This window comes from Poecilia reticulata, linkage group LG10, assembly GCF_000633615.1.
Source record: "Poecilia reticulata strain Guanapo linkage group LG10, Guppy_female_1.0+MT, whole genome shotgun sequence".
NCBI classification, from domain to species: domain Eukaryota; kingdom Metazoa; phylum Chordata; class Actinopteri; order Cyprinodontiformes; family Poeciliidae; genus Poecilia; species Poecilia reticulata.
The window spans coordinates 26,663,086-26,687,730 of NC_024340.1; the positions used below are offsets into that span (position 1 = coordinate 26,663,086).

The window sequence follows — 24,645 nt, forward strand, 5'->3', positions numbered from 1 at the left end:
CCTTTAATCTAACAAAATGTGAATACTTCTTCAAGGAGCTATGCTTCATTATTAATATCTCCTACATATTATGTTGTTTAAGTGCCCAAAGTTATGCATTATTATTATTATTGTTGTTGGGTTTTTTTTTGTCATTTTCTGTTACTGTGTCTTATTAATTTTCCGAGACAGTTTTTTTTCTTTTTGGAAATAAACAAAATAAATAAACAAAATAGTTGAAAGCACAGCTCTATTCCTAATAGGTTTTTTCAGTTCGCCTTTGTTTTTTGTTAATTTGCTGTGTTAAAGAATGCAACAAAGACCCTCTAAATCAAGGCAACCATTGACCATGGGGAGGGCAAGGGGGAGTTAATGCGCCTTTTGCGCAACACTATTTGTTCAATTAGGCAACCTCTTCTGGTGGGAAAAGGGGTGTTACCGTACATGTCACTACCAGCATAAAGGCAGCCAAGTTGTTCAGGTCTAGCTATAAAATCGCGAAGCTATTGCAACAAATAATATTTTTGCCCTGAAAACGCAAAAAATAATTTGCACCGCAACATACAAACTTTTTTAACTGAATTGCATGGTTACAATTATGAAGAGTCACTGTCTTTGTGCTGTGCGTCATGCGCACTCTGTCGCCTCGCTTTGGGTATGTTTGGTCAGTTTGTGGCAGCGCTGTGTGAGGGAGAGGAGGAGAGGAGGCAGGAGATGACTGCCACAGCCCTCACTTCTCCACTGAACCCCCATGAATGTGGAGGGAGAGGGACTGCCTGCGAACAGATCGGCTGCGCAATGGACTGATGTGGACTCGTGGTTCGGCGCTTTTTGAAAGAACCATGCGGACGTAGGGAAGTTTGAGCACTTGCGCGCAGTACAGACTCTTTAGTTATAGTGATAGAAAGCCTGCTATGGAGCACGTCGTGACTCAAAATGAGTTTGAGCACTGACGATGTAACAAACTTGTGGAAAAATGGTTCCTCGGACCTCGAGTGGGACTCTGTGCAGTTCAACTCCACCAACAGCTCCAGGACGAACCACACCGAGTTCAGCGAGCTGGACCTCACCCGCGCCGCCCTGCTCGGCTTGGTGCTGGGGGCTTTCATCGTGTTTGCCATCGTGGGCAACATCCTCGTCATTCTGTCCGTGGTGTGCAACAGGCACCTGCGGACCCCCACCAACTACTTCATCCTTAACCTGGCCATGGCCGACCTGCTGCTGGGCACCACGGTGCTGCCGGTTTCTGCCACCCTGGAGATCCTGGACTACTGGGTGTTCGGCCGGATCTTCTGTGACATCTGGGCTGCGCTGGACGTGCTGTGCTGTACGGCGTCCATCATGAGCCTGTGCGTAATATCCATCGACCGCTACATCGGAGTGAGCTACCCGCTGCAGTACCCGGGTATTGTGACGGAGAAGCGGGCTCTGCTGGCCATGCTCGGGGTCTGGGTGCTCTCGGTGGTCATCTCCATCGGACCGCTGTTCGGCTGGAAGCAGCCGCCGGCGCCGGACGACACGGTGTGCCTCATCACAGAGGAGCCGTTTTACGCGCTCTTCTCCTCTCTCGGCTCCTTCTACATCCCGCTCGCCGTCATCCTGGCCATGTACTGCCGCGTTTACATCGTGGCCAAGAGGACCACGAAGAACCTGGAGGCGGGCGTGATGCGGGAGAGGATGAACACCAGCGAGCTGACCCTCAGGATCCACAAGGGCTCTCAGGTGCACGAGGACCCCGGCGCACCGGGCACCGGAAAAGGCCGTGCGCACCAGGCCAGGAGCTCCCTCACTGTGAAGCTCCTGAAATTTTCCCGGGAGAAGAAGGCAGCTAAAACTTTGGGAGTTGTGGTCGGAATGTTCGTCCTATGTTGGCTGCCTTTCTTTCTGGCCCTGCCTATAGGTAGGTTCAGCAGGTCGCCTCTGACAAAGCGCTCTATTATACTATGTTATGATGACAGGAACGTTATAGTCATTTGCAAAAGTACAGCCACAATCCCGAACATCCTAATTTAAAATCTTTATTAAAAAAAATATGAAAACAGGGCCAGTCTGAGGTTTCTGAAAACAGCTTAGTGCTGTGGGCCCCCGTCGAAACTCTGAGACACAAATATACAAATGTCCAAATTAAGCACATGCAAGTGTATCCCAAGAAACCAGAATATCATCAAAAGTGCATTTCAGTAACTGGATTCAATTAGTAAAACTCAGAGGTTACATATGCATTCATACATTATTGTTATCAGTTCAAACCACTAGTGGAAGCTGTTAACAAAATGAGGTGTCCAAATATATTATTGGAAAATTGAGAGGAAGAACAAAAGTCTTTACATGCAGGGAACTCCGCACTGAGGCAGTGATTCATGCTAAAAGAGCCCAACCTAGTATTGAATGCACGAGCTGTACTTAAGCCAACATCTCTGTATTGTTTTTTTAATATACTTTAGCAATATTCTAATTTATTACAAAGGTTTTCCCATAAACCCACTGCTTTCAGATCAGCAGGTCTGAAAAAATCAGATTTCCCCCCCTCCATATTCCAAGCACCAGGACTTAGATTTCTCACTATTTACAGTCCATACATAAACCAGCAGCATGTACTTACATGCATTTTTTTCCTCAGCACCATAAAATCAAGTTGGGGGTCATTTGATGCTGTAGTGCATAAATATGGATAATATAACAAAAAACAATGACTTATCACTTTAAGCAGGAGAAACAGCCTTATTAGTGCATCTCTGTCTACATTGTAGGAGGAGTTGCAGACAGAGAACAGCAGCTTTGTTGAGACTTAATATTTCTACAAACTGTGGGACACGATCTACAAACTCAAAGACTTTATGAGATTTTACTCGTTTAATTTAGGGACCGTAATAAGTAATGAAACACTTAGGAATTTGAGGAGGAATTCCTACTGAACTTATCCAAACAGTTCCTGTTATCTTTTGCTGTATTTCCTCTCTGTTAGTTAATCCGGTTGTGGCCTCCGATCTGCTCGGTTTTCGTCGACCTCGCCGAGAATCCATGATGTGACAGACACTAGCGGGTCTGTTTCAGAAACTGCAGATGGGATTAAGCAATGTAAGAAAGGAAAAATATGGTGAGCAGGTCAGAAAACCACCAAGACTTTCTACATATTTATGAATTGGGTAGAAAAGGACCCACTTTTTCACTATTTTTTGTGGCACGAGTTTGTATTAATTCCCTTTTAATCTAATGCAACTACACACATCCAGCAGAACTGACTCTTAACAAGTCACCTAATGACAAAAATACTAACCTAATTCTCTGCCGGTGTGTGTTAAACTGAGGATAAATACAAGCAGAACATTATTTGGACAAATAGCCAAGAGGCCCACGTTAACTCTGGAGGACCTGCAGAGATTATTCATGCACTCCACACATCTGGATTTTATGGAATACTGGAAAAATAAATGCAGGAAAGTTAAAAGAAAGCCACAAGAAGTCCCATTTAAAGCTTGCCACAAGTCATGTAGGGGACACAGCAAACATGTCGAAGAAGGTTCTCTAAAACCTTTTGGCCTGCGCTTGCAAATAACTGTATGTGGAGTAAAAATGGCATCACCCAGAACACACCACCGTCACGGCGAAACATGGTGGTGGCAGCATTATACTGTTGGATTTCTTTTATTCAGCATCAGAGTCCACTGGGAGATGGATAGAGATAAATAGAGAAAAATCCAGGGACAAAACCTCATGGGAGTTTTTTTGGGGAGCTGAATAAAAGTGTACAGTTTTACTAAATGCCACTGTGCAACTTTAGGCTTAGTTTGGTTATAAATAATTATCAATAAGTGCCAAGGAAAGTTGTTAATTGCAATCACAATGAATAAGTCAGACATTATCAGGAATTCATATCCAAAACCTCACAGTTTCTGTCAGTTATTGCTTTCTGACCTGCCTGGTGAGGTTTGGTATTATATAATAATACGTGGAGTATTAGCAAGTTAGCTTTCAAACCTAACAAAGAGCAAGACGTTCACAGTGATCAAATGGCCTTACTGACTCTAGTGACAAACCATAGATATCGACTCACAATTTGGCATATGGATGGCAGGTGTGGTAAGAAAATTAGCTACTGCAAAACTTAGCATCCCCTATTAGTCCCACATGTACCTTTGTGTGCCATTAATAAAAAAAACTGGCAGCCAAACATAAAAAAGTAAATCACAATAAACTAAAAAAAAAATTAAGAGTTTCTCTTGGAGCATCTTTGAGTCAAATTCTTGCTGCAGAAAATCTGACGGACAGTTTTGGGCAGCTAATCTTATTTTGAGATACAGTCTCTGGCTACACAGACAGCAGGCCATACCCTGGATTAAAGGTATCTTCGAAGATCCAGTTTTTGTTTTACTCGGCCAGCATGACGTCCATGCGTGTCCACCGCAATCAGCTTTTGGGAGCAAAGGCAAAAGAGAGCGGAAACCGCTGCACGCTAAGTTTTGCAGCTCCATAAGATTATTGGGATTCCTGCTGTGATTGCGCCTTCCTGGAAGTTGTCACAAAAATAGCTTGATACTGTACATTCTGGGATCCATTATTTTTATATTCCCGTCTGTGTGCAGTTTAGTAATCGTTCTCCATGTGGCTCGGTTGGATCCCCGACACCATGTTTTGTTTTCCTTCCACTTTATAATTTGGCACTGCCTTGTGTTGATCTACCACGTAAAATTCCAAAGAAACATATAAAAAATTAGTGGTTGTAATGTCACAAAATGTGTTGCGTGCTTGTTTCTTTTTCAAGGCACTGCATTTCTGCTTCCGGGGAGATTTGCCTCTGTGTGTGTTGGTCAGATGAGAGCAAGTGCATGCCTCAGGCTTTGAGCCTCATATCCTCAAAGATGCAGAGATTGCAGCTCGAAGGTATTCTTGGTGAGATGCTGCAGATTTAGGAGCCTTGAAAGTGTAGATTTCCAGGGAGAGGGATCAGCCGGAAGGCCCCATTTATGTAACACCATGGGACAAACTGCCAAGGAGCCCCTCTCCTCTCCCAATGCTGCGGTCTTCTCCATGTGTAGCATACTGATACACTGAGACAAAGCACTGTGCCTCTTTACTTAATGCACATTTAAAGCAGACAAGTTCAAAACTTTCCTGCCAGGAAACTCTTTGCAATTCACCTTCATTGGAAGCTCTCTGCCATAGCTGGATCTTTTAGAAGGTGCCCACTTTCTTTACATTTTTTTTTTCTCATTTTAGTCACTGCTTTTCTCTTTGACTGTGCACCTCAGGTCTCTTGGTGAGACTTTGGTCTGAATTAAAATTCTCCAAGTCCGATAGGATCGCAGGCAGACACTCTTCTCCTGTTGCTCCCTGAGCGTTTGTTAGCTTCCACCCACAGTGTGGGATTTCCGTTTTCACACATGTTATTAACCCAACTTTCTTCAACTACATGCTGTCACCGATAGGCGACGTGTGCTGAAGGGGGGTTCCAGCTCGCAGAGTGTGTGTGTGTGTGAGGAGGGGGGGGAGGGGGGGCCGGGTGGTTGCCATGCATGAAATGCTTTGGTTGAATTTGTGTTTGTGTGCAGGTTGGTTCACGTATTTCTCTCGGAATTTTGTCTGTGAGGCTGGACATGGTTCCCTCTTGTCCATCTCTGTAGATTTTTAGACTGCACAGATGAAAGTAAAAGCTGCGTGCTTCCAGACAGAGCTACACTGACCTTAGGTCTGAAAGGTCACAACCCCTGAGTGCCGCTTGACAAACTATGTGATCCCCCTCCCCCCCTCTTCCTCCCCTGTCATTACTGATCTACCCTGTCTGGCTCAGATTTTGTAAATACCGTGGTTTATTGTACATAAATGGCAAGCAGACAACCAGGGTTGACTCATTTGTTCTGAGTTTTAAAACTTCTGTGCTGCCTTTTACGCTTTCAACTTGAATCAAATTATGTCAGGATGGGAAGAAAACAGATCAAAGTTTTCTTATAATGTTAGCGGTATTCCAAGCCTTCAACTGCTGATCAAAAGCAGCCCCACCCCAAAAAAACTCAATCAGTCTCAGAACAAACGCAGATTTAACATTGGGTTACGTCACATTCCTGAGTCTTAGCATGCAAAAGAAAATACTGTATATCAAAAAATCCAATTATATTACAAACATGGAGAGGAATTATATGGGAGTAAAACAAAATTTACTTGTTGGAAACTGCAGTCACTTAACATTTTCTTTGCCATACAGTCCACGAAGTTTTACTCCGCTGTTTGGCTTGGCATGTCAGATTATCCTCAAGAGCCTTTAAACATGCTGAAACATGTTTATGTGCTCCTAGATATTAGATCACCAGCATTAAGAAATTATTTCAAAACATGAAATAAACATTACAAATTGAATAAGAAAATTCCTCAAAATAAACAATCTGTCAATACCGTTTGCTTTTAATAAAGAGGAGCTTCAGAGTAGGTGGTTCAAGGTAAATAAAAGCTTTGCAAGCAAATGCTCTGTAGGTCAGAAGCAGTTTTATACACAAAATGTGTCTATCAACAAGCAATGGAAACTTTTCCAAACTGGACAAGAAGTAGTTTCTTTTAGATTAACCTTATAAACTCTTGAGGGTGCAGCTTTAAAAGCTTTAAAAGAAAATAGTTTTACATTTCTTAGCAATAAATGTTGCGTCTACTTTGGTACAGTTACCATTTCTACAAATGTTTGTATCCTGGCAAAACTTTCCGACATTTTATATTACACCAAAAAAATTTATCAAATTGAAATATTATTTTTTAGCAAATACAAATCATGCAGATGTTGGGTATATTTGTATTCAGGTACCCTGAGTCAATAATCCTGACAACTACCTCAGTCTATAAATATTTATGCCAGCTTTGCACATATATTGTTTTGTTTTTTTAACCCCCAATTCTTCGGTGCTAAACAGATCAATCTGTCTGGAGAGATTCTGTGAACAATAAGTTTAAAGTATTTGGACCATTTTTTTGTTGGACTCAGGTCTGGACTTTAAGTTATTCTAAGCCATTAAAAGGTTTTTATCTAACATTTCCATTGTGTCTCTGGCTTTATGTTTGGGGTTGTTGACCTGCTGAAGCAGAAACCAGTCTCAGGTCTTTTGCCGTCTCCAACAGGCTTTTTTAACGTATCGCCCTCTGTTTAGTTCAATCCATCTTCATCAGCTACTTGCAGAAGAAAATGCTTCCAACATCATTATTCTGCCACCACTTTTTTTGAGGCATAATGACGACTTTATCCTCTTTTTGATGAAGGATAGATTTGTGAAGTGCATGACTTACTCTTGTCCTGTCATCAGATTCACCAACTTGACATTTGGCTCTCTGCCACAGATCTCTTGGCTGATTCCCTGATTAATGCTCTCCTTTTATGTGATCTGTCGGTTTAGATGAACTGCCCTGTTTTTTTTAGGTTTGTGGTGTCACAAAATCTCTTTCCATTTTTTGATGCTGCATTGAACTGTGCTCAGTGAGATGCTCAAAGCTTTGGATAATGTTTTATAATCTAACTCTGTTTTGAACCTCTCTCCCCTGACCTTTCCACGGGGTTCTTTGGTGTTCATGAAGCCGTTTCTTCACTAATGTTTTCTGACGTCCATCAGAGGCTTTTGTAGTTTAAGTTGATGTATACACAGATGATGTTGCACACAATGGACTCCAATTTTGTGCTTTCTGAAGGCAATTGATCCCAAAATTTAGAGAGAAAATTGTAAAAGGTGTTGTCCAAATACAAAATGCATTTTGGATTTTTAAAAACTTACCAGCAGCATTTATTCTCCACCTCCTGCTGGCCAAGAGATTTTATCCTCTTTCATGCATGATTTTTATTTTCCAACCAGCATCTAAGCAGTTTCTCATCTTTTTTTTTTTTTTTTTTCTAAGCACAAGTTCACTCTGCCAATTTTTTACCAGCGACTTCCTATTTTCCTAACTTTCCTCTATTCATTTTTTTTATTTTTGGTATGTGGCCATATCACTTCTGACATTCAGCCAACAAGTGTTTCTCAAAGGAGCAAAAAATAGTTTTTTTATCAAGCTATCAAGCTGAGTTAGGTGGCCTTGCAAGCATAAAAACACAGATTTCCATCTGAGCTTCCATTGTTTATTATGCCATTATTTCTAAATACAGCTCTCTTCAGTCCTAGTTTAAATAAAAATGAAACCAAGATATTTTTTTTTAACCACAGATAAAAAGAAAAATTATAGGTATATTCTATTTACTTGTCTTACTTTATTTTAAATCCCTATTTTTTCCAAAGATCAGCTCAGGACTAGCCTCATGTTAAACAGTTGGGGATTTTTTCTGAAAAACATACATTCATGTCATCATGGTAAATATTTATAGCTCTTTTTTTTACGTTTATTTCAGTAAGGATTACATACGATGATGAGCATTCTTTGTAAGTAAATAACCAGATTAAAAAAAAATGCTTCACAAATTCTACAAATTTCTTAAATTGCATAAATTACTTTAATGCTTTAAATAAAAAAATATGTTATATTAAAATACAAGAGTTCCACAATTTAAGGAGGCAGACTAGTTAGGATAGAGGGGAAGATGAATGCAGTGATGTACATATGAAAACTTGCTCCAGAGCATCTTGACCTCATGCATAAGACAGCAGGATGGATTTCCTCCTGATGGGACTGATGGGAAGATGGATGGAGCTGAACACAAGGACATGCTGGAAAAAACCTGCTAGTGGCTGAAGGAGACTGGAAACTTCTTAAACAAACAGGATAAGAACCTAATACATCCAACCAGATCTACAATGGGATGGTTTCGATGAAGTCGATCCCAGACCTGATGCTCTCCATCCAAACTGTCTGAGCTCCAGCTATTTCGCAAAAAAGATTTTTGTCGAAGTTTCTAGAAGATCTAAACATCTTAAGGTGTTTGCAGCAAAATGTGGTTTTAACAACTACTGGCTCAGTTGAGCCGACATCAAACGGCCATCACCGTGTTCCGCTTTTGTTCGCGAAACATTTGGACAGCAGTGCACCGCTTTGTGTTGGTCCATTATCTTTAACAGTTAACAAAACGCATGGAAGGGTGCAGCTGTGTCAGTAGACTAAAAGTGGAAAGCATGAAAGAAAAATTAATCTCTTTCGTGCATATTCACATTTTTGAGCTTTGATTTCTCCAAGAACGTTTCGTCATCATGATGGCTGAATAATCATTCATTCAAGAAGTAGCTGCTTAGAGTGATGGACGAGTGCATTCATATTCTCTCCTCTTTATTGCAACCCACCTCCAGTGAATCAGTCCAAATGACCAGAGCAGCAAGACTCATGACATCTATGGTTTCAATAACTTCATAAACAGAAGATTTTTGTCAAGAGATGCTTAGAACAGCTCAGTTAATAAACATGGAACAATTTACTATGACTTGGAACTCTAAAGCTTCATAATGTCCATTTCATCCTCATTAATGCACCCTGTTAAACTCTACCCTCACTCATTTAACAGCAGTCAGTAAGAGTTTTATAGATTATACTTAATTTGCAGAACAGACACCCTTCAGTGGAGACATTTGTCATGCATCTCAATGTTTTCTTTTCCCTCTTTCTCATCCTCGCAACAAAGAGGAATGATCAGTGGGCTGCAGGTGTTACATCCTAACACATATTTTCATGCGGCTCTTTAACACCCAGAGCCAGCACAAATATCCTGCGAAGGCTCCGTAAACTGTGCCGCTCGAACGCGAGATGTGGCAGAAACCAGCACTCGCGTATCTTCCTTTATGAAAAATGTGAAATTTTTGTGTTTTTCATTGAGCTGATGATCAGCTGTGCACCAGGGGGACCGATGGGATTTTTTTTTTTAGAAGAGGGAAAATAATGAGAGGGCAGCGTGTCAAAGCGATGTATGAAAAAGGTGGCAGAGAAGAGCAGTAGGGTCTGTGGGGCAGGAGGAAGGTGAAGGCAAGGGGTCTCTGGGTTGTCAGTGTGATTTCCTAAAATTATCCCAACACTGCGGTTTGACTGAAAGCTCTGTGTGAGGGCTGTAGTGCTTTCAATCTGAGCCACATTAGTCATGTTTATAGGTGTTATGAAACAGGATTTGTGAGTTTTAGAGGGAGAAATTTGTGAGTTTGTGTGCGTGCGTGCGTGCGTGCGTGCATGCATGCGTGCGTGCATGCGTGTGTTTTAGCATTTCTCACCTTGTAAGGCCCATTGTTCCACGTGTACTACATGTGAGGACCCACAGCTCTGTATGGGCCCAAAGCCAGGGACACAATAAGGAGAAGTTCTGTTTTTAGACTAGAGCTTAGGTTTAAGGTTAAGGTCTGACTTGAGTTTAGGTTGTGTTTAGGGTATAGAAATGAATGAAAATGAAAGGAAGTCATTGCAGAGCTTTTGTGAGGATAGAAAGACATGCTCTGTGCGTGCGTGTGTGTGTGTGTGCTTCACATGGCAGAGAATAGGCATCGCTCCTTCCAATTAGTGAGAATAACAGGATGCAGAGTTTTGTTAAGATGTTCCTGTGTTTCGGAGTGAGATGTGTGTGCGCCTGTCCTCAGGAAGGAGGTGCGAGCGGTCCTCTTAACAGAAGAGCCCGAGACCACCACCCACATCAAACCCCCCGCCGTTATCTGCTGTATATTTATACCATTGTCTCACAGAGCAAGCCCATTGCATCCTCCTATACTATAGGCTCTGAACATAAACACTCCTGAAAGGACAAAAATGGAGCGAGTTCACATGGAACTTAAACAAACAAATATGTCCCCAATGTGGCTACAGGCCACTCCGCCGTTATCCTGTGTTTCCTACCCTTTATCCCCCACATGCTTGTGTAACGGAGATCCATGAACGTGACGGCCTTGACCCACCTCTTTATTCTTTATAGAGGCCAAGATTTTTATTAGCTCCTCCTGGAAGGAAGGTAGCACGACCACGTTTGACTCAAGTCATCTGAAAGGCTTTTAAATGAAGTGAGGATTCAGAGTGCCTCGCTTTGCTTTCATTTAATGCGTTGGTTCCCTGGATTTGAGTCCAAATACTTCCGCTCTATAATGCAAGCTGTGACAGAAAAACTTTTTAATTATTTGTTGTCTTAAGCAGCAGGTTGACACATATTCTTATCTAGAGGCCCAGAAAACTGCAGGAAGTACAGAAGTATAGATTTTGGTATTAAGCTTTTTCCGGATCTGGATAAGCAAAGAAAAACACATTTGACATTAATATCAATTTTATGTCCGTTCTACTATCCATCCATTCATCCTTTGGATTTTCTTTTAGCTATAGAAGCCTGGATATGTTATAAAATGTTTCAATAATGTTTCCAGTAATATTTCCAGTTTTCTTTCAGTCTGATCTGTCAAAACTGACAGTCCTTATTTAGATTATGAAGCAGACACATTTTTATAAAAGTGTTTTAAGTAAACTTAATGCTTTCAAGTACATTTAAGGCTTCAAACATGAAGTATTACTTGGAAAATAGGGTGGGATTCATTTTAGTCAATTTGTAGTTTGTAATCGAACAGCAAATGAGGGAATTAAGAGGCTATCCCCACTTTTGAATCAAAACATAAGCTCTTAATGACCATCAGATTTTTGTTTTGTCAAACTCAAGACAATCTGCATCAAAGGTCATGCTATTAAGTTGATGCTTTGGATGTTTAATGCATTTACTTGGCAGAAGAATAAAAGTTGAACCATTTTATGTTAGTAAGAAACGGGCCTTCTTCAATTATCACTTCGGGTACAACTTTTCTTTTAAAAATTTATTAGTCTCTCATAAGAAATTCCAGATGCCTGATGGATTTTTTACTGTCTGTAATAAATTGAGATCTTAACTTTTGCTTAGTTGTTCCCGTATTGTCGTGGTGTTTTCTCAAAGGTAGCGGTAAATTGCTCTTAGGAGTACGTGTGTTTGATGGCTGTCCACTGTGAACGGCATTAAATGGAGGATTTTATCGCTCCACTTCTCTTAGTTCTGACTGGCCTTTTGCTGATTATTTTGGAAAGAAAAAAAAACCCTCAACACGATGCCATCTCCTTGTTTAGCTGTAGAAAGAATACCGACGTGACGGTGCCCTGCTGCATAGCTTAGGACACATTGAATTTCACAATGTTAAATGAGTACGTTTCTCATAGTATCGAAGTCGTACCAAAATGCAATCAAGGCCTGTTTAGTAACAACGTTGCCATATCTCTACAAACACTGATTGTTTCTGAATGATGGTTTTTATGACCGTCATGTTTGAGTTACCATCCTGATAGTCAAACTATTTTGCTTCCCTGTTTGCACTTTTGGCTTGAAGGCCAGATTTAGGAAGACAGATGCAGCTGTGTTCCAGAAATCTTTCATCCCTCCCCAAAAAATCTGCACCTTCACGCAATCCTGTCTGCCAGAACAAATCCCTCTTGATCTCATTGCCTTGTTGATGCAGTGCTGGTGTTTAGTTTGAAATGCATCACAAACCGTGACAATTGATGTAAACAAGCGTCTGCCTTCTAAATAACGTCTGACGAATTTGATCAGGCACAGATATGCAATGCACCAAACGTCTATTTTTTTCTGCGTGTGTCCTAGTAGAAATAGTTATGACTGATTGCTTGGTCTGAATTGTGAGAAAATTTGTTTTGCACTTTGTTTTGAATAAATTAGGAAAAGGGATTTTACAATAAATCTCAGTCTTTCAATCAACTTTAAGTCAAAATGTCCTACCGCTTTTTCAGACATGAGATAGAATGAAACTTATGAAAAAATCTAGCGCAGCTTCGCTGTGTTCCACAAACGTGTTAAACTGAACATTTAACATAATTTATCTGTTTTTATTTAAACAAACAAAAAAAACAACATCCATTTTACCACTGCTAAAATAAGCTGAAACCGTAGTTATTATATCCACCAACTGTTTCTACATATGGAGAACTGCTTCATTCAAATTAGGGATGTGTGATATATTGCAACTAAAACTGCTGTCAGCTGATGTTAAGTCATTTTTTTATCATGTCAGTATAATTCTGACAAAACTGGGCCAATATTAAACGATACTTATTTCGGTCTTCTTGTTGTTCTTTCTGGAGGGTGAGAGAAGAGATTGGTGTTTGTTTGGTCATGCTACAGACCAGGACAGGATTTGGCGGAACTGCAGCAGAAAAGCAGTGGTGAAGTCAGCAGTGTTATCTTTTTTTTCCCAAGATGTTGAAAGGATAGTAAAATATTTATAATATCAGTTATCGCAAACACCAGCAATAATATTATTGGATATTGACGTCAGATGAAATTTTAATATCAGTCATGAGATAGAATATTTTAATATCAGTGCACCCATAATTTAAAACTAAATAAATAAATGCTGTTAATAATTAATAATTGTTTCCATGAAAAAAATAAAAAATAAAAAAATTTAATGGGGAGCTTATTTTGTCAATCACAGTAAATATTTTTTATCCATTTACTTTACTTTTTCATTCATAATGGTGTTTAGGTTGCGAGAGCTGTCTGAAACAACAAAGTTTCAAGTTTGTGCCAAGTTGGCAACAGAGCTTCTTTCGTCCTGACCACAGCCCGGCCCACCCCTCCACTCATCCCCACGCTTGGCTGTGGCTCTCAGTGTCTCTTGGCTCCGTCCACTTAGTCGGAGTCTTTCAAAACTCATCAGGGGCGCGGTTTTGCTTCCGCAGGGGCATAATTTGACATCCAACTCTATTCTGGCCGGTGTCGTGCCGAAGTAGTTATCCCAGTAAACAGCTGTGTTATGGCTTTTATTTTGATACATTAACTTTAGCAAAATAAAATAGAATAAACTATTACATTTATTTTTTATTTGTGCATTCTTTATTTTTTAAGTTTTATTTTCAGCTTTAGTGACTTATTTGACAGCGGTCAGACCGGACAGCAGGTTGTGAGTCAAGGGGAAGACGGGTCAACAGGCCAGGACTTGAACCTGTGACAGCCGCGTCGAGGGCCAAGGCCTCAGTACATGGGTCACAAGTTTTAGTCCTGCTCCACTGCCGCGCCCTCTGCGGAATATTTTACTGTTTTTTATTTGTGCTTTCATAAACTAACACTGGGATCTGATTTAAGCTCCTTTGGGCTGGTAGGAGGTTCCACGTTTAAGTGTTGAAAAATCATTTGCTCTGCAGTTGTTTGGGTCATTTGGCTCCACTGCACACCTCATTAGAACCACTAAAGGCGAATTTGGGTTAATTTCCTGCCTAGTTGAGTAAATGAGAAGCTAAATGGTTGCAGCCAACACACCAGTCTGGAAAAATTGATCTCTGAAATCAGACATCAAATGCTCTTAAGAAGCAATGAAAAAGGTTTCCTTTGACACTCGATAACAGGGCTTGTGATGAAAGCACTCATCACCGTCAGAATCCATCAGGATCTGCTGCCTAAACCGAGATAGATAAAGACAGGCTCTCTCTGCAGAGGCATGCCCTGTATCCCAGTCATCCTCGTCACTCACACAGTCATGCAGTCACATTTAAGTGGGTTTCCAGAAATGGGAAGAAAAAAAAAAATCATGTGAAAATACCAGCTGCTTAGAAAAGACGCTGGCAGCTCAGGAGGCCAAGACAACTCGATCTGGTTCAACTAAGCCCAAGAAACACTAAAGGTAGAGATTTTATTTTGTTTATGGGATTATCATCCGAGCATGTGTGTGCGGACCCCTCGCCTTCATCATTTTTTTAAAAAGGTTTTTTTGGCTCTAGTGGCCTTTATTTGACAGCTAACTGACAGGAAGGTTGGCAATGAGAGAGGGGGAAGACATGCGGCAAAGGTCACCAGGCCGGGAATCGAACCCGCGACGGCCACGTCAAGGACCAAGGCCTCCATTCATAGGCTGTGCCCAACCCCTGCACCACCACAGCACACCCCGCCTTCATCATTTAACACGTGTCAGTGAAATATAAAACATGCAGAACTGCAAGGAATCATTCAAGCCGTCTTTCCGGTGCTCCTATAAAAGTCAAACCGAGGTGTCTGTCATACTTTACCAGAACTAATTTCACACTTGAAATCCTGAAATTACGATGCATCTTCAGCCTCTGCGGGAGAATGATATTAATGTAAGAACGTGGGTCGCTTTAATTTAAGAACTCTTCACATCTGCCTGCATGCGAACACATAATGTCTCTCTTTGTTTCACACTAATCCTGCTCTTGCTGTGCGTATTAATGGACTTTTTTTTTCCATCTACTTCCTCTTATCTCCTCCGCACTTTTGTCTGTTATTCTCGCCTATTAAATCTCAACCGCATCTGGGCAACGAGTATCATCAAGTGTAGATTGATGCAAGTGGAGAAGTCATTCATTTTTAAACATTATAAGCCTGCTTCAATACGTTGCGCTCAGGACCATCTTCCTGAGCGTTACACGCCACATTAGCCTGTGTTGGTTTGTGTGTGGAAGGCAGAAGTGTGTTGCTGCCCTTTAAGCTTCGTAACCTCTCCCTGAAACCTACCATTTCATTTAATGATTGCATCTCAAGGAAATAAAACTCTCCCACAGACTTAAAGAGGAGTCCAAGATTCCATCAATGTTTTATATAGATAAGCATATAACCCGTTTATAAAAGGTATTTCTCAACACAGAATCAGTCTTTTCAATCAATGCTGCCACCTGCTGGATAAATATGACATTCAATCCTATACATGAAACATGAAACCAAGAGTTACACGCAGTCCAGTTGTGTTTTTATCCTATTTAAGAAGTTATATCTTCTCATATTAACAGTTTCTGTTATTCTTCAGTCCAAATGTATTTATTCACACTCTTTAACAATTCTTACTTTTCACTTTCTGACACATAAATTGCTCTGTGTCTGCACCTATAACTTCACTAATATCATCACAGACTCGCGGTAAGATTGTAGTAATAAAACGAATCAAGCGACACAAGTGCAGAGAAAACTGAACAACCTGCTCAGCCCGTCTCAACTAAAAGAATCTAAGAGGTGGCCGGTTTAGTTGAGCTGGGAAAAATATGATCAAAAGAAAGAGGAAATGAGAATGTCTGCTGGATGTCTGGCATCATTAAATAAAGAGCAGAACAACAACATATTTCTATAATTGCATTTTGTCATTTGAAATAATCTAGGCTCAGCATGTTCAGTCAAAGAAGTTTAGAATAAAGGTTCTTCCCTCACTTAAGTGTGTCATTTTTAGCACAAAAAATAAAAACAAATGAATCTCTGGACTCTTCCTTTTTAAGCATTTTAAAAAAAAATGCATGATGTTTTTGTTTTATTTCTTTTTCTAAAAGCGACAATATTCTTAGGGATTTGTTTTTTTTTTAAAATAAATATGATCATGCTGTAAAGTTTATGTTTAGTTTAACAACCTAAAGCCTTGTTGGAGTGGTTTATCTGAACTGGAGGAGTGCAGTTTGACCATAGTTCATCGAACTGTCAACATGAGCACAAAACCGTGTTGTATCTCTGATTTTATCACCAAGTGTACAGAATCTTGGGACTGGCCTGACTCATTTAAGACCAATAAAAACAGCATGTTTATGTTGAATAACCAAAACACTGAGTCATTATTTATTTTGAGGTTCTTTTTGAAGATTGGCCTGTAGAGAATAAAACAAAACAGTCTGCCGTTTTCCACTTATCCATCTCCTTTTTTATCTGTTGTCCTCAGGGTCCTTTAATGTGCATCTGCGGCCACCTGAGACCCTCTTCAAAGTCATCTTCTGGCTGGGCTACTTCAACAGCTGCCTGAATCCCATTATCTACCCCTGTTACAGCCGCGAGTTCAAGCTGGCCTTCATCCGGATCCTGAGGTGCCACTGCCATCAGCAGAAACGCCCCGGCTGGAGAACCTACAACTACCGCTCCTCCACCTTCCGCTCCTCCGGAAACTCACGGAAGAGTTCGACGGATCACACCTCCAGCTGGCTGAACGGGAGTCAGCGCACCCTGCCGTCCTCTGCCAGCCCCAGCCCCAGCTTCCTGAGCAAGGGCCTCCCTCCGTGCCCGGAGGGGGAAACATTGTACATTTGGGGAGCCACCACCTCAGCGCCCTCCACGCCCAACCTGCTGCCCGGCAGCCCCGCAGACTGCGAACAGGGAGGCGTGAGAGGGGACAGCAGAGAGGGGAAACGGGCAGAGGGGACCGCTGGGGGGGTGTTTTCTTTCTCCTTTGGGAACATTAAAGACAAGCGAGGGCTCAACAGGGACATCATCATGCCTGATGAGAAGGTGTGACTGCAGGCAGCTTCTGATTTACAGATTAGCGGAGTACAGACTTTGTAGGTTTCACTGTACATGGTTTGTGTTGCTTCATCCGTTAGTGGCATGTCTTCAGTGATTGGTGTGAGGAGCTGATCTGCTCATTTACTTCATTTCCGTGTTTGCAGTTGGTGAAAGGTTTCTCTCAGTGAGCAGTGACCACTAAGATGTTCAAATATTCCCGTTTTTATGCCCTGTTGGGATCAAAAAGAGAACTGCATGTTGTTTTAGATGTACTTTGGAGAAACCCAAGCTAAATCATTTCGAACACTTTTAGCTTTGACTCGTCATGTTTCCTGTAAAAAAAAAAGAAAGACTGAACCTGATTTGTAAAATCAAAGCAACCTCTTGTAAAACAAAGAGCGACCAGGCATTTGACGACCTTTCTGTTGCAGTTGTCTGATATTGTGGTATTTTGTGAAAATAAAATATTGTATGTATTTTTCTGCTTTGCGCACAATCTTCAAATATATTGTGTGTGATTGTAGAAATGTGATGGAAAAAATAAAATATAAAATTCCAATTTGATGTGTAACAACTTATTAATTTCTCTGTTGAAGAAAATGCAACAATGTTTGCTATAATATGGATGTTACCTGAACCTCAAGAATTAGTGTGTGTGGGAGTGGGAGGGGGAGGGGGGGAGAAATTGGCTTGGACAAAATTCATAAAGCATTGGACCTGTGAGGTGACTAATGCAATTTTTAGTTTTATCATGTTTGGAGAACTTATTTTGTCATTCAGAGACAGAAGATGCTGTAGCAGACGATCTTACTTAAAGGTAACATCGGCCTCCACAATTTTTGGTAGTTTTGGTATTTTTAGTATTTTTTTAAAGTATAAGCATAAATTTGTCATCACAAATGCATTCTAAATTTACAAAAATTGTACCTAAAAACTTTGCACTTTTGTTTTAATTAAGGAAGATACGAGTCAGATGATTATTCTCTGGGAAACTCATTAAAAGAAGGCAGACAGATCAAACACGATAACGCAGGAGGAGTTGTTTCTCCACATAGTAATTCTTTGTTTCACACCAAATCCCCATGTAATGACTCCTGCTTAAAAAAAAACAATCTGAATTTCATCTGACCAAAGAAGAAACTTTGTTCAGAAGAATATATAAATCAAAAAGTGAACCAAACATGTGTGCTCACAAACAGAATAAATGTATTTAACCCACTCAATAAAAGTGTGTCATTGTGTTTGGCCTAATGAAAAAGCTTAAATGTTCAAATCGTAAATTAATGTGCGTGAGAGTGACCTGTGGTATGGCTACGGACGAGGCCAACCACATCCTTAAAGTAGAGCATGGCTTCAAAGCAACCTGTCTGGTTGGTACAAACAATCTGACAAAACCTGCCTTGGCTGTTACAAAGAAACCGAAATAACCAACTGTCCCCAGAAAAATAAATATGTACAACATTCACGCAACCAAGCCATTATTCCATACCAACTATTGCCATTTTCAACTTGTCAAGGAGAAAAAAAAAACATGCTGGCAAACTATATGCAGCAAGTGGTGTTGGATTGTGGACAACAAAGACACTGTTAATATTAATATAGACTTTTATTTCATTGCTCTAATATAAACTTCATCTGCCTTGAGATCTGCAGGTATTCAGAAAGACGCAGGGTCACTTGTCCACGACACATCTGATATACATGGAACTAGAGTATCACAGTGTGCTTAAAACCATCCTGAAGCCAAACTTATATAGATGTTGGGAGGTAACCAAAGCAAAGAATCCAACGCCAAACCCCACAAAGAGCGACCCTAAAGATTAAAACCGAGACCCAGCAGAGATTTAAACTGAACATTCACAAGCCTTCCCCTTTTGGGTAAACAGAAAGGTCAAATGATTAGAAACCTCAAACGTTTATGCAGCACTTTCTAGCAATTTCCCTAATGCATGGTAAAATAATTTCCAGAGACTTGAGCCACAGAGTAATCCTTTAGTTTCAGTGGGAAAATTCCTGAATACTGGAAGAAATTCGCAATGCCAAAGTTTATTGCTACATTTTTCCTCGATCAGGTCAGGATACAGTGCCTTATGTGAGTATTTACAACCCTGAGATGTTTTAATAGTTTGTCACTTTACAAATGTTGGTGTGTTTTTATTGAGATTTTACACACAAAACTAACCAGTAAAACTTTTCTTTTATAACAAATAAATATCTAAAGAAAATGTTCCATTTATCCTTGTTTTCTGAGTACAGCGGTGTACCTGCAGCTGTTCATTGTTGCAACAACTCTGAACAGCTTTGATTCTGAAGAACAACGGGGGAGATCATGTATCCCTGGTCACTCTGCAGGGTATTTACTGAAATATTTCTCACCAGTCTCTGTGAGTGCACACACCAGTTTAAAGGATAAGAAATGATGCTTGGTCTTTGACAGTTGGCTTTCTTTCAAGAAAATACCTTTTCTTGAATCTCTTCCTTGAAGGCCAGAAGTCATGGCAACACATTCTCCTGAGCCGTGGGTTTTTGCAGCTCCTCCTGAAACATCATGTACTTTGATTATTGCTCTCCTTGTCTGACCAAATATTTTGTGTGTTGTTCTAATACAAAAGTAGCGTAAACGCTCCTTCATAAGAGAGATATTTGTCCTTTTTCCAACATATTCAGTATGTTGATTGTTCTGCATAAATGAAATTAAAGAAATTCTCAAAAAAAAAAAACTCATTTATTCATTCACTCACTCATCCGAAAGTTCAAAGTATGCAACTACTTGGCTTGCTTTGTTTATATTCAGCATTAAAAATAGCTCCTCCTGCCTGCTGTGTGCATGCTGTAAGCACTGAAATACTATGTTGCTGAAAACAAACACCAGCAGGTTGGTTTGATCCAGCAAGATTTATTAAAGTGCTACGCTTAACATTTAAAAGGGTTAAAAGATCTTTCTAAAAAAAACAATGACTTTGAAAGAATTTAAATATAAAGCAACTTATACAACAGGACTTAAAATATGTTTTGGTTTGGTTTGCTGGTTAGTCCATTTGCATTCCAGCAGTTTGTGAGCAAGTTCTGACCAAACAAAGCACTCTATCCAAGGAAACAAACTCTGGTTCGTTTAAAGCAGGGGTCCCCAAACTTTTTCCTGTGAGGGCCACATAACTTTTCCCTTCTCTGCTGGGGGGCCGGAGTCAGTTTGTAACAGAAAAACTGTGACGATTGTAGGAGTGCCTAAATATAAAAATTTATTGTTTTTAAGAAAGCACAATCAAATAACCCTCTCTGGGTTCCTCACAGAAAAAATCCAGGAAATATCACTATTTATGAAGTAAATGCTGTATTTTCCGGACTATAAGCCGCATGCCCAAAGTTTTTTTTGCTTTTTTTAAACAGTAAACATACACATATAAGCTGCACCGGACTATAAACCGCAGATATCTCTGCTGCTCCAGGTTTTCCACAATGATGCAGCAGCAGCAGAGGGGGGTGGACACCCAAAATATGGGTGTCCATAACAGGTCAATTGAATATCACATTTATTATGGTTGAAAAAGAAAAAGTTGACAAGTTTAGATTTAACTGAACTAATTATGGTAGTTTGCGAAAGGTAACTGTAACAGTAAAAGTGCTGATCCTTCATGTCTGCTACTAGCATGTGCTAAATGAAAATAGGCGCCGCCACCTTCTTCTTCTTCTTCTTCTTTAGATTTTAACGGCAGCTTGCTGTCATGTTTGGTCTAACGTTTTTAGCCCATATGCAGAAACACTCACAGAGAGATGGATGTAAAGGGTGTTTATTGTAAAATACAAAAAATCAAACAAGGAAGCTCGACTAGAGAGGTCAGCGGGCCGGAGTCCGGGTGCGTCTGTACACAAGRGGATAGAGAAGTCAGAATGGTTTCACAGAGGGTGGGAAAAGGAGATAACCACTGGCCGGGAGTACAGTTCTTACTTGGAAAACCAGTGGAGAATGACRGGTGGAGGAACGGGGTTCCAGACAGTGGAGAGAGCTATGGAGGCAGGTCGGGGAAGGACCAGGCGTTGGAGGGTGGCAGGTCAGGTGTGTCCCCACAGGGGAGCAGCAGAGCCATCTAAAAAGTTGCAGGGCAGTGGCCCTCCAGGCCTGGAGTTTGACAACTGTGCTCTAGTCAGATGGACAAAGTTGTATCTCTTTTGACCTGAACTATATCAATACTTCACATCAACCTGAACAGGAGTAGTCAGTATAGTTTCAAAATATATGAATCCGTCCAATCTGACTGAGCTGGAGGAACTTGGTAAAGAAAAATGGGCAGACATTTTTGTTGATTTGTGCGAAACTGGTCAAATGATACACTAAAAGACTTGAAGGTGTACTGCAATGGAAAATGGTTCTTCAAATAATTCATTTATAAACCTTTTTTAAAATACAGATCCCTTTCTTTCCACTTAGACCTCATCAGTCTCACAAACATTATTTTAAATGCATTCTGTACTGCAAACAGGAAGTCACTGGAGAGTTGTTAACAATGCTGTTTCTCTTTTTGAAGTTTCTGTCAAAGGTCAGGATGCAGAACTCTGAACCAACAGAGCAAATCAACAGCTAAAGATGCAACTCAGGGAGGAACATGGTTGTATTTAACACACCAGAGACAGAAAAATGGTGCAAAAGGTGATTTGTATTGTAGTTAGAAAAATTATTTACAATATATACAGAATAAACTTTCATTGAACAGCTAGTTCAATGTTCCTTTTAATCACAAACATTTCCAAATAAGTTGATTAAATTCATTCAAAAATGTCCACATGCTGATAAGGATCCGACACAAGTAGTAATAGTCCAGTCCACTCCTTGTATTGACTTGCAGATGTTTTTTGTGTCAAGTCAACACAAACAACAGAAAGGAATCATAACCCACTGTTCTCAACATGGTGCTTAATTTAAAACATGATAAAACCCCACTCAATAATAAAATGTTGTCACCAAGCGCTCAAAGTTGAGGAGAGGCAGAGAAGGGGTGCAACAAACAGCAGACATTGATTGAACATTGATCAGAAGTTGGCATTTCAATCATTAAAATTCAACCACAAAACAACATTGACTGAATTACATCTCGTCAACATTGATTACTTGGCTAGAATTGGATGATTGATTGATGGTTAATACACCATCCATCATCTACCCCAACCATAAGTCAACATTTCTGACCAGAATTCAATGTTGAACTACCAATTGCTTGCCATCTGGGATCTAATAAGCAAACCTTCATCAAACAAACATACTCTAATAACCAATATGCTTGAAAGTGGCCTTAAAGTCTCAGTTATAGGGGTTTCTGCTATTCTTTCTCACATGCCAAATGACCACAGCAGTTCCTCTCAACCTCTTTCACAATTCCGAGCAGGCTTTAACTTGCTCCCCAGATCTCCATCATAAAATGGTTGAACAACCGGATTCTAACCGAAGCAATGACGCCCTTTCACTAAACACAACAAGACACTCATCTCTTGCGAAAATAACTAACATTTTTCATGCAACTCCCTGAGCGTCACAGGAGAGGAAGAGGCAGGTTGAAAAAGCTCTGTCCCTCCTTCGTTGACTCATAAACTCTTTCCGCGGCTCCTCTGTTCGCAGTCAGCAGCATGGCGTTTGCAGGGAAATACCAGCTTGAGACTCAAACGAACTATGAAGAGTTTTTGGAAGCAATTGGTAAAAAGATGTCTTCATTTGGACATTGATTTGGTGAGCAATGATTTATTCAAAAGCTGAATTATTTATCATTGGACAATGGATTTCTCCACCACAGGGCTTCAGACGGCTAAGACAGAACACAAAGTGGTGACTGAGGTGGTTCAGGATGGCGACAACTTCACCTGGACACAAAGCATCCCTGGCTGGAGCTGGACCACCAGTTTCACATTGAATAAGGAGTGTGAGATGGAGTCGATGAAAGGTGAAAAATTTAAGGTAAGTCACTTTCGCTAGGCTGAAAAATTGGAAAGAATTGATTGTTTAATTTGAGACACTTTGATCTTTGTGACCTGCAGGGCACTGCAACTATTGACAATGAGAAATTGTCTCTGAAGTTTCCAGAATATTTCTTCACCGCAGAGATTGTTAATGATAAACTAGAAATGGTGAGAGGAGGTTTTGAAACTCTAAAAGTGATTTAAGCCCTCAATCAGATGAGTATGAGTTATAAATTGTCATAAAATAACCCCAGACTCTCTTTTTTCTTTTCCTATATTCCACCATGTGCATGGTTCAGACTTGTGTAACTCCTGGAGAAAACAGTGTGACTTTTAAGAGAGTGAGTGGGAGGATCTAGCTATGCGGGACCCAACATGTCTCCTTGGGAAGACGAATGACAGACAACGGTTGCTCTGGCTTCTTTCTCAAAGCAAGAGAAAGAAAGTTACGACATTAAACCAAGCCACAAGCAGATGGTCAGCGTCACTCAAATGAGTCAGTCATGAGTTTTGAGGTTTGATTTTGCAGAACTGATGAAATTACAGAGTGCACCATGTGAATTTCTCAGCTTTAACAGGACATGCATTGAAACTAAGGAAAATCCCAAACATGTTAATTACTGATTTTCCCCAAATTAATCCCGACTTCTAACATCATTTTAATGTTTTAGCATGATGCTAATGTTTCTATTGTACGCCTATTTTACCTATACATGCCTGACAAATGGAAAGAGCGTACTTCCAGAGAAGAACGCTCTTTCCATTTGTCAGAAGGATGTAGCAGAATTGGATCACGGCACCAATTATACATCCAATAACTGAACAGTTTGACACTCAGATTTGAAATACTATTGTGCAAAGTTTTTATTGATTGTGATGTGTCACTTCATTAAAGATAAAGGAAATTAAAGAATTATCAAAGGAAAAAAGTTCTCATTTATTAATTCATCCAAAAGCACCCAAGCAAATTGACCTACTTTGTTTATGTTCAGCAACGGAAATAACACCTCCTGTTGGGTGCACGCTGTAAGCACTGAAAGAAAATATTGCTGCAAACTGTGGGTTTCAACTCAGAAAAGACTGTCTGATTTATGGCTTGCCATTTCTTCAAGTGCTACTCCTAACATTTAAAAGTGTTAAAATGTCTTTCTAAAAAAACTTTGAAAGAATTTAAATATAAAGCAACTTATAAAACAGAACTTAATATATGTTTGGGGAAAATTAACAAATAGAAAATGCCAGTTTAGGAAGGCAAAATTTGAAGACACGTATAGAAGAAGCACAGCTGATATTAACGGTGTGTTGGTTCCATTATGAAGAGAAAACATTCTGACTCCTTCATGCTAATGACTGGATCTTGGGGTATAAATAATAATAATGGTAATAAAAAGTGTTTTCTGTTCATCTGCTGAGGAGGTAGATAATGGTCTAATGACCTTAATGTAGCTAATAACTCATTTTCTTTTTTTTTTTTTAAAGTCAAGTCAAACTTAAATAAATGAAGCACAATGGATGTACTTCATCTTGGTTGCCACTGAGAGGCGCCCTTCTCCCTTTTACAAAAACGTTTGCTTTTCAAATAA

The 24,645-nt window shown here is 40.2% G+C and overlaps 2 protein-coding genes across 2 annotated transcripts; both read left to right on the forward strand.

Moving 5' to 3' along the window:
* The first annotated feature begins 419 nt into the window (after positions 1 to 419).
* On the forward strand, positions 420 to 17,678 carry LOC103471229 (alpha-1A adrenergic receptor). Its single transcript, XM_008420081.2, has 2 exons — positions 420 to 1,879; positions 16,566 to 17,678. Exons 1-2 carry the CDS (start codon positions 916 to 918, stop codon positions 17,129 to 17,131), a joined length of 1,530 nt encoding a protein of 509 aa, XP_008418303.1. The 5' UTR covers positions 420 to 915; the 3' UTR covers positions 17,132 to 17,678.
* A 5,012-nt stretch (positions 17,679 to 22,690) lies between these two features.
* Positions 22,691 to 23,991, forward strand: LOC103471228 (gastrotropin). Its single transcript, XM_008420080.1, has 4 exons — positions 22,691 to 22,802; positions 22,900 to 23,060; positions 23,141 to 23,230; positions 23,362 to 23,991. Exons 1-4 carry the CDS (start codon positions 22,736 to 22,738, stop codon positions 23,419 to 23,421), a joined length of 378 nt encoding a protein of 125 aa, XP_008418302.1. The 5' UTR covers positions 22,691 to 22,735; the 3' UTR covers positions 23,422 to 23,991.
* Positions 23,992 to 24,645: the final 654 nt, after the last annotated feature.